The 10,008-nt window shown below is 68.4% G+C and overlaps 2 protein-coding genes across 2 annotated transcripts; one reads left to right on the top strand and one right to left on the bottom strand.

Moving 5' to 3' along the window:
- Window positions 1–568: 568 nt before the first annotated feature.
- On the top strand, window positions 569–1,863 carry TSSK2 (testis specific serine kinase 2). Its single transcript, XM_057746964.1, has one exon. It carries the CDS (start codon window positions 591–593, stop codon window positions 1,665–1,667), a length of 1,077 nt encoding a protein of 358 aa, XP_057602947.1. The 5' UTR covers window positions 569–590; the 3' UTR covers window positions 1,668–1,863.
- Window positions 1,864–3,195: 1,332 nt separating this feature from the next.
- On the bottom strand, window positions 3,196–9,959 carry ESS2 (ess-2 splicing factor homolog). Its single transcript, XM_057746972.1, has 10 exons — window positions 9,783–9,959; window positions 8,606–8,774; window positions 8,435–8,524; window positions 6,556–6,725; window positions 6,338–6,455; window positions 5,935–6,068; window positions 5,337–5,439; window positions 4,478–4,587; window positions 4,141–4,256; window positions 3,196–3,750 (listed from the first exon to the last, which is right to left on the bottom strand). The coding sequence occupies exons 1-10, from the start codon at window positions 9,915–9,917 to the stop codon at window positions 3,471–3,473; spliced, it is 1,425 nt and encodes a 474-aa protein (XP_057602955.1). The 5' UTR covers window positions 9,918–9,959; the 3' UTR covers window positions 3,196–3,470.
- Window positions 9,960–10,008: the final 49 nt, after the last annotated feature.

The raw sequence follows: 10,008 nt of genomic DNA, 5'->3' as shown, positions 1-10,008 counted from the left end.
AGCTGCCCTCCGCCCCACGCACGCCCTGCTCACCGCCCTCCACCCTGGGCAGCCGCTGTCCCCCAGGCTTGGAACCACCGCCAGCCCAGCGAACCAGGGCGGGCCCTCCCCCGCACGGTGGGTTCCGAAGACACAGCCCCAGAGGGGATGCTCGCGCACCTCAAAGAAGTGGTAGCACATCGGCCCTCGAGGGACAGGGGCCGTTGCAGAGTCAGTCCCTGCGTCCGGAAGAGGGAGACGGGCGTGGGGCCAGCACGGCACAGCGCAGCGCGGCGAGCAGGCGCAGCAGGGCGGGTCACCACGGTCCCGGGCGACGGCTTCCTTCCGGTGGGTGGGCAGCGGTGCTCCCGCCAGGCCGGCCGGGCTTCCAGGGCTCTGGGGCCCGTCCCCTGCCCAGTCCCCACTCTGGGCAGCCTGGCTTTATGACTTCACAGGCTGAAGTCACGCGGGGACAATGCTGGGCGTTCCACACCTCCAAGTGCAGGCCCAGCCCGGCCAGACGGCTCCCCACAGTGCACACGAGGACAATGCGCGCCGGCCCACGCGGGGAGGGCATGTAGAGGGTGGCGGCGCCGGCCGCTCCTGGCACCATGGATGATGCCGCGGTGCTGAGGAAGAAGGGCTACATCGTGGGCATCAACCTGGGCAAGGGCTCCTACGCCAAAGTCAAGTCCGCCTACTCGGAGCGCCTCAAGTTCAACGTGGCGGTCAAGATCATCGACCGCAAGAAGACGCCCACGGACTTTGTGGAGAGATTCCTTCCCCGGGAGATGGACATCCTGGCAACCGTCAACCACCGCTCCATCATCAAGACCTACGAGATCTTCGAGACCTCCGACGGCCGCATCTACATCGTCATGGAGCTCGGGGTCCAGGGCGACCTCCTCGAGTTCATCAAGTGCCGCGGGGCCCTGCAGGAGGACGTGGCCCGCAAGATGTTCCGGCAGCTGTCCTCGGCCGTCAAGTACTGCCACGACCTGGACGTCGTCCACCGAGACCTCAAGTGCGAGAACCTGCTCCTCGACAAGGACTTCAACATCAAGCTGTCCGACTTCGGCTTCTCCAAGCGCTGCCCGCGGGACGGCAGCGGCCGCCTGGCGCTGAGCAAGACCTTCTGCGGGTCGGCGGCGTACGCGGCCCCCGAGGTGCTGCAGGGCGTCCCCTACCAGCCCAAGGTGTACGACGTCTGGAGCCTGGGCGTCATCCTCTACATCATGGTCTGCGGCTCCATGCCCTACGACGACTCGGACATCAAGAGGATGCTGCGCGTCCAGAAGGAGCACCGCGTGGACTTCCCGCGCTCCAAGCACCTCACGGGCGAGTGCAAGGACCTCATCTACCGCATGCTGCAGCCGGACGTCAGCCGGCGGCTGCACATCGATGAGATCCTCAGCCACGCGTGGCTGCAGCTCCCCAAGCCCAAGGCCACGTCTTCAGCTTCCTTCAAGAGGGAAGGCGAGGGCAAGTACCGGGCCAAGTGCACACCGGACACCCGGCCAGGCTCGCGGCCCGAGCACCGGCCCGACCACCAGCTGGGGGCCAAGACCCAGCCCCGGCTGCTGGCGGTGCCCGAGAGCGAGGACAGGACAGAGGACCGGCTGGCCGAGACCTCCAGGGCGAAGGACCACCCAGTCTCCGGAGCCGAGGTGGGGAAGGCGAGCACCTAGCGGTGCGGAGGGCCTGGGGGGCGTGGCGCAGGGAGCGCCCCTGAGCTCAGTAGGAGGTAGCAGCGGAAGAAGGCACAGGTGCAAGAACGAGTAAAATCCGTCAATTAAACCTCTATTTTGATTACGTTCTATTAGCTTTCTTCCACTTAGTAGCAAAGACGTGAAATCCTGACCACAAATAAACCACAGAGTGTATACAGCAGAGAGGCCCGCGAGGAGTCTTTTCATCTAGGACTCAGCACCCCTCCCTGCGGCACGGGGGCTCCGGCGGGGGGGGGGGGCCCGGCCTCGAGGGGCAGGAGTCTAAGGCCACCGCCCGCCAGGCGCCACCCCCAGGCTGCACCTCCTCAAAGCCCTCCTCTCCCTTCGTCCGGAGGTTGGGATGGGGTAGCCCCCCCCACCGGGGGGTCGGCACCGGGCCTTCGGCAGCCTTGCTCACACGGCGCCCACCCGCATCTTGCTCCCCCACCCTGGACCTCTGCCCCCCACTGCCTGGCGGCTCCCTCAGGCCCAAGCCCACCCTTCTCCACAGGGGATAAAGCACCAGAAGTGGCCCTTTCCTGACTCCGGATGGCCCCAACCCCGCCCCCTTGGTGGGGCACAGGGCACAGCTGGGGCTCGGCCCCGGGACCTTGCAAGAGCTCCCTGCAGAGGCGCGCGGGCCAGCTGGTGCCCAGGCAGCCTCCAGGGGGCACGAGGACGGCCTGCGACGGGGATACGACCTCAAAGCACGAGGGGCTGCAGTCCGAGCAGACTCCAGGCTCTCTCAGGGCACAGCCCGACCCCACCTGAGGCCCACAGAGCCTGTCTGGGAGCCAGACCACCTCCCCACGAGGAGCTGGCCTCGAGCCTCCCGGGCCGGGTACGGACGCCCTCAGGCCTGCGGGCAGGTGCTGCCCGTGGTACCCACGGCACTGTCGGGTCCACGTGGAGCCAGACCCACGGCTCGCGACTGTGGCCCAGGTTACTGTCACCGGGGCTCCTGCTGGTGGGAGTGACAACAGGCTGAGGCCGGTGATCCAGCAGCCCACGGTGGGCAGGGTCTGGAGCCCCGCGCACAGGAGGGAGGGGACACGGGGACGGCCCTGCCCACCCGGGCTGGAAGCCAGGGGCTCGGGAAGTGACAGCTGAGGCCACCGGGGAGGCGCCTCCTGCTGGGAAGCAGCTCCCACGCCGGGCCTGTGCAGCCACATCTCCAGCAAACCACGCAGGGCAGGCCTGGCTGGGGGGGCTGTGGACCTGGGCCCGGAGCCCAGAGTGAACCTGGGGCGCCATTGCCAAGGCCTCTGCCCTTCTGTTCCCCAAGAGGAACAGAACTGGGAGAGGGGCCGAGGGGCTGTGAGCTCAGCTCGGAAGGCAAGTCCCCAGCCCCGGGGGCGCCACAGATGCAACGCAGGTGGAGGCAGGAAGGCTGGACACCCCAGCCCCCCGAGGGTCACCGCCCAACCCCTCCTTCCTGGGGGGCCGGCGGTCCTGAGAGTGGGGTGCAGGCACGAGGGCGGCCCCCGGGCGCGCAGACCGCAGGGTGGAGAGGCAGCCCCGCTAGGCTGGAGGTGCTCTTTAATGAAGGTTAAATGAGAACAGGCGGGGGTTCAATAAAAAAAGAGTGTCGACAAGGCCCTAGGACGCACCCCAAGGCCGCGGGTGAGTCCTGCACCAGCCTGGCACCTGTCTTCTGTGGCTCCTGGGATGCTTGCTGCTTTGGGCCTGGGCCCGGGTTCCCTGAACCCCCGAGTCCTCTGCTGGGCGGGAGCCGCCCTGCGGGCTCCAAGAGGCTGCGGCGGGCCCAGCCCAGGCCTAGCCCTAGAAGAAGTCGGAGGCTTTGCGCCGGGCAGGGAGCTGTAGCAAGTTGTCTGTGATGCAGGCGGGGTCCTGGCTGAGGGGGGTGCGTGTGGCCGAGCCCGGGGCCGGCGTGCTCGTCGGGGTCTGGGGCCCACCGGCTGGGGTCTTGAGGTGGGTGGAGCGTGCCGGAGACGGTGTGTAGCTGGCCCGCAGGGCCCGGTCTGTGTACTTGCTGGCGGTCCTGCTCACGAGGCGCTGCAGGGCTGGGGACAGGGCTGGGCTCAGGCCTTTGGGGGTGAGGCTGCGGTGGAAGGAGGGGCGGGTGAGATAGAGGGTCAGGCCTGACCGGGCACCCCCACAGCAGGGCCTCCCTCGGCCCCACAGGAAGATACCCGGGAGATGCGCGGTCCCGCTGGGCTGGGGCGGACCCGGACGGCCCGGGCCGTGGCAGCGAGGCCGAGCCTGAGGCCGGGGGTGCGGCTGCCCGGCTGAGGGGCCGGGGTGGAGCCCGACCCTCTCTGCGGGGAGCGGTGACCCCAACTCCATGGGGTGGACAGGAGCACGGAGGGGATACGGGGCCCGCAGGCGCCCCGCAGGGACGGGTGAGGGGCGGCTGTGGACAGGCGGCCACACGGCCCCCGGCCCCGGCTCTGAGCGCACGTCCACGCCACGGGGGCCGGGCCACCCTCACCTGGCCAGGTTCTCCGTCACCCTCCGCAGGGCCTCCTGCTTCTTGGCCCGGTTCTTGGCGGCAGCCTCGTTGGCCATCTTCAGCCCCAGCCGCTCCCTGCGGCCCGGCTCCAGGATCTGAAGGACAGCAGGCGCGGGGTGGCCGGGCCGCCGCCCAGCCAGGCGGTCCTCACTGCGGGGCACGGGCCTCTTCCCGGGGCCCTCGCGATCTCAGCAGCCCACCATCGCGCCCCTGAAAGCTGCTCAGCCCCAGCCCCCCTGCCCTGCCCGTCCCCCGTGCACGGGGCCACAGGCGCTCAGGAGGCCACACCCCCCCGCGCTGCCCCACCGCAACCCACCTTGAAGGCTGGTCCCGGAGTCCTGTCCACGTAGGGCGTGTCAGATCCTTCCACTCTCAAGGGCGTGTTCTCGACCTCCCCCCACGTCATCAGAGGGGACTCGTTCACCCCTGCAGACAGACAGCCCACAGGCCCCTCAGGCCAAGGACCCGGGGCGGGAGGGGGTCCCAGCTCAGGAGCACCAAAGCCGGCAGCAGCTGCCCTCCCTCCCGCCCAGGACCAGCCCTGGGCATCTCCACTTCTGGGAGGGGAACACCAAGGTCAGCCCAGGCCCCTGCACCGGGGGCTTCGCCAGGGAGGAGGCTTCCCAGAGAAGCCGGGCTGGGTCAGCTGGGCCCCACCCTGGCACAGGGCCGGGGAGCCCCCCAGAGAACACTCATGCGACCCCGCCCCAAGGAAGGAGAGCAGGGGTCTTCCAGGGCCCCCAGACCACCCAAGATCCCAGGCCAACCATGGTGCCTCCAGAGGTCCTGGCCCCGGTGCAGCCACCGGGGCCCCAAGTGCAGAGACCAGCTCACGGCCGGGAGGCCACTCCGAGTCTCATGTGCCTGCCGTCATCTCTGGACTCCGGCCTGTGAGCACCACACACCCACCGACACGAGACGCAGGACTCGTGAACGGTACCCCAGGACTGACCGCTGTACCGCTGAGCGCAGGGCGGGCACTGGGGCCCCCCACCTAGACCAGCTGGCCCTGCACGTCCCAGGTCGGGCCTGCCTGAGCGCCCAGCTGCCCACAGCCCTGTTGGGCCTTGGCGTTGCCCGGATGGGACCCCGGGGAGACCCAGGGGCGCGCAAGGAGTCCAGGCCAGCCAGGCAGCAAGCCCCCCAGCCACCCCCACGGCAGGGGCCTTTCTCACCAGGGGCAGGAGAGGGGGTGGCGATGAATCCAAACCCGCCCACGCGGGGGGACTCCTGGGGGATGAGCTCCTTGCCGTCCGGGCCCACCTTGCCCTGCTTGTGCTGGAGCGAGAGGGGAGGTGGTGTCAGGGCCCGGCCGCCCCCGCGGGCTGCAGGGCAGAGGGTGCCCACCACCCCCGGGGGAGGGGGGAGGACCCCAGCCCCTACAAAGGCCTTGAGGACCTGTCAGAGCAACCAGCCGACCGAAGAAGAGCCCCCGCCGTCCACCCCGACACGCGCTACCTTCGGGGATCACCGACTCCAGGCCCTGCAGGGGCCACGCTAACTGGGGGCACCTGTGCTCTGACGGCTCCCACAAGGCACTGGTAAAACTCCCAGACGGCCCCCTACCTCCCACCTACGCGTCAACCCCGTGACTGCTGGAGTCGCCGCCCTGCCCCGAGTCCTGCGTCAGGAACCTCCGCCACGCTGAGCCCAGCCCAGCCCGCAGGGCCAGCGCAGACACAAGCCAGCGCCTGACCAAACCCTCACGGGTGGAGAGCGGCTCGCACCCGCCACACAGGGACCCAGACACGCCGCGCTGGCCTGGCCCCCAACCTGGGCGTTGAGGGCGGCGGCCTGCTGCAGCTGGGACCGGCTGAGCGCCTGGCTGAAGGGGTCCCTGAGGAAGCGGGTGTTCTTGTGCACCACCTGCCGCGGCTTCTTGAACAGCTGCTCTTCGTCGGGGACGCCTGGCAGAGAGAGCAGAGGCGCCTGGGCGTCAGGGTGGGCAGGCCCCCCGGCCCGCGCTCGGGGCCAGACGGAGAGGAGCTGGGTCCCCACGGAGCGCGGCCCGGACGCAGCCAGGGGCCGCACGCCTGCACGGCCTCCGCGGGCAGACCCGCCCTCCCCAAGACGGACCTCGACCCCAAGACCCAGAGCACAGGGGCACAGACACACACCCCAAAGGCCGACCCGAACCCCTGCCCCACCCTGCACCCCTGCCCGGCCCGCCGCTCACCCTCTGGGTAGTACATGAGGGAGTTCTTGGCTTTGTACGTCCAGGTCTCCACGCCGGCCTGGCCGCTCTCGATGGCTTGGTGCTCTGCCGACGGGAGCGCGAGGTTATCCTTCTGCCTCTGCGTCACGGGGGGAGCGAGGGTCAGGGAGGCCCCCGGGCCCTGCATGCTGGCCCGGGGACCCCACCCCGAGGGCACCACGGCCCCTGCACCAGGGCACCTTCTCAAACTCCTCCTCGGCCTGGTAGAGCCACGCGTGGCGCACCCGGCTCTTCTCTTTGGCCACCTCCATGATCTCCTGGAAGGAGGCGTTGTCCTCGCTCGTGTACCGGCTCAGGAAGACGTCCAGGCTGGGCAGGGGCTGCTTCTCCTCCTCCTCTGCAACCTCTCCTGGGCAGGGGTGCGGGCAGGCGGCACGAAACCACCAACAGCATAAGCACCACCGTGCCGTCGCTCGGCCCCAGGAACCCTCTCCCTGACCGTGGATCTGTCCGTGAGAGCCCAGACAACTCCCCCCAGAGCGGGGGCATCGAGCCCCCGGGGGCCCTCCCCACCTGCTGGATGCTGTGAAGCGTGCCTTCTGACTCAGGCCAGGAGGGGGCGTCAGGCGCTAGCGTGACAGGACCACAGCGGGTCCTCGGCTGGCAGCGCCCTCCTGCAGGCCCCGTCTCCTGCAGGCCCCGTCTCCGGAACCCTGGGCTGTCCCTCTGTCCCTCATCCTGACCCTCTCCCTTCCGGTACCTGTGCTACAGGTGGGTGGTTGTCACCTAAGCCTTGTGACCCGCTGGCAGGCCTGATGGCAAGGACCGTGTGTCATCTAGCAGAGCAGTGGGGGGGACAGTGCAAGGGCAGCCCGCGGCAGCGCCGCAGTGCTGGGCGCCGCAGTGCAGACGCCGGGGGCCGCCAGGGGAGTGCCTCCTCTCCACTTCCTACCACCTCCAGGCCTCGTGCAGAGCACTGTGCCTGAGGGTCAAGACGGGTGTCAGGAAAGTGGGCATGCAGACCCTTTCCTGCCGCCAACAGCTCCGAGACCTGCAGACGTTACTGCCCTCCTGAGCCTCAGTCCCCTCGCTCGTGACTGTGAACGGTGCCTGCACTCAGGTTACCGAGAGCATTCCTGTGCTTACGGACAAGTAAGAAGGAGTCAAAGGAAAGGAATCTGCCAATGCCCTGTGGTTCTTAAGCCACTTCACAAAGCAGAACCACGCTCCGAGGACACACGAGTGCCGTGAGTGGCAAGGGGCTGGGTTCTGGAGCAGAAAACGTCACGTGTGTGCGTGCGCACGCAGAGCAGCGGGGCCAGTGGGGTGCGCCGTGGACACGATGCTGGCAGAGAGCAGCGCACTGCCAGCTGCACGCTCACACGTCCACCCCGACGAAGCACTGACTGCCAGGAGGCCCACAGCACAGCGCTCACAGGACTCAGGACGCGCCTTCTGGGAAAGGCTCCCCAGGAAAGTCAGGATGAATCTTTACACCCCAGCAAGCACGCTGGAGCCGCAGAGGCCCAGGCGCGCACACCGTCCTGCACGCGTGCGGGAGTGAGAGGACCTGCTCTCACGGAGAGAGAGACGGTAAAGAAACGGAAACGCCTTTTCAACTGGCGTATCCTCCGGCGAGAAAACAGAGCCAGGTGGCAAAGCACAGAGCACAGGGTGATGTGACTGCACTGGGAAGTCAGGGAAGGTTCCCTGACGGGCAGTTTCTGGGCAGAGACCTGAAGGAAGAGAAGGAGTGGCCGTGTAGTCACTACAGAGGGCAACCGGCTCCGGAGAAGCAAGTGCAGAGGCCCTGAGGCATCCGAAGGGGACAGCAAGGGAAGGAGCCCCCACCTCCAGGCACGTGACGCCCCCCCAGGCCAGGCTGGCAGGTGGGGCAGGCCGAGGAGAGAGGAGGCGAGAGTCCCATGCCGCAGAGGAGGGCCATAGGCTCAGACCACACCTGGGAGCTGCACCCAGATCTCCTGCCTCTTAGACCAGCGCTCCTAGACCCTGTGTGTTGCACTTTAGGGAGCAGCCCTCAGAGACAAGAAAGGGCCTGCCTCTGGAGCTCCCCAGGGCCCCGCGGGTGAGTGCGACGGCAGCGGCGCGCTCACTCACCGTCGCCGTCCTCCAGGCCCCGGCCCTTGCTGCCCACCCCTCCGGTGCCCGAGTGCACCTCAGGGGTCTCAAACGTGGCTGGAGTCACATCTGGGGGAAGAGAGAGGATGGGGATGGCAGGGAGCCTGAGGCCACAGTTCAGCGGGCCCCCTGCCCCAGGGCCCCTCTTACAGGGCGGCGGGGGCTCGCGGGCCGTCTTGCCCAGGGCGGAGCCACACTTGATGGCTATCCGCCGCATCCGCTCCAGGTCTCCGCTCTCCTCTGCCTCCAGGTATTCCTTCTGTGCCTGCAGCTTCTCCACGTCGGGAAAGAAGTCTCTCTGGATGACCGTCTGGAGGCCCTGGAGGGGCGATCAGAACCCAAGTCCGAGCTTCCGTCTGCCTCCCTTGACGCTCAGCCCACAGTGTATGCGCTGAGGCCCCCAACCTCTGTCCAGACCAAGGATCCCCAGGGCCTGTGGATACTTTCTTCCTTTTCTTTTCGTTTTTGTTTTTTGTTTTTGGCCACACTGTGCGGTTTGTGGGACATGCGATCTTAGTTCCCCCACCAGGGGCTGAACCCGGGCCCTTGGCAGTGACAGCATAGAGTCCTAACCGCTGGACCACCAGGGAACTCCCACTGGGGCCACTTTCAAAACCTTCCCTACCACACTAACCGGTCATTTTTATTTAACTCCCCTGGCTCCACCTCCACACCAACTGGACCACGGGTGTTGCCATTTTCATCCCACCCACAACCTCCTATTTCCAATCCGAACCCTTCAGCACGATGCCTTCGGCCAGTCGCCCCCGCCACCAGCACTGGTGGAGATCCCCAGCTCCGCACCTCCAGCGGACTTGCCCCTGCGCTGCACGTCTGCACGCCCAGCGGTCCACTAAGGCCACCTGCCCGTACACCCCAGCCGCCTCCCAAACCTCACCAACTTCCCCCCAGCGCCGCGCCGGCTCCCCGTGCTGCGTGACCGCGGCAGGATGAAGACCTCCTTCAAGGGCGGTGGGAGGCCCCCCGCTCGATGCTGCTGCCACAGTGGCAGCCCGTTCCCCGGCCCCCCAGCGTGGGCACTCGCCATCACCGCTCTCCGGGAGGTCCTCTCCACCGCCATCCGCCCCCCTCCCTACCGACGCTTTAACACGACCTCGTCCCCGACCCCCGCCGCGGACAGACACGTCCGCCCCTTCTGGCTGCGCACTGGGCTTATCCGCATCCCCGACTGTCCGCACCCCGAGGCGGGAACTCGGGCTCTCCACCTCGGCCAGGGGACTGGGGCGGCGGGACCCGGGGAGCGGCCCCGCCGGAGCGCGGGACGGGAAGGGGCCTGGAAGCCGCCGGCGTCCACGCCGAGGCCTACCTCGATGTACTCCTCCTCGTCCAGGACCCGCTGCTTGCTCGTCGCAGCCCCGGCCTCCCCGGCCGCGCGCTTCCTCCGGGGTCCGGACGCCGCGGGCACCAACAGAGCCCGGGCCGAAGGGCCGGGCGTCTCCATCGCTATCCCAGCATCGCCCCGGGGGCGCAAGCGCGGCGCAGGCCAGAGGGGGGCGTGGCGTGCCAACTGCGCAGGCGCCTGAAACAGCCCA

This window comes from Hippopotamus amphibius, chromosome 8 (genome assembly GCF_030028045.1).
Source record: "Hippopotamus amphibius kiboko isolate mHipAmp2 chromosome 8, mHipAmp2.hap2, whole genome shotgun sequence".
NCBI lineage: Eukaryota > Metazoa > Chordata > Mammalia > Artiodactyla > Hippopotamidae > Hippopotamus > Hippopotamus amphibius.
Note: the sequence above shows the minus strand (reverse complement) of the source record. Positions and strands in the feature narration are given on the sequence as shown.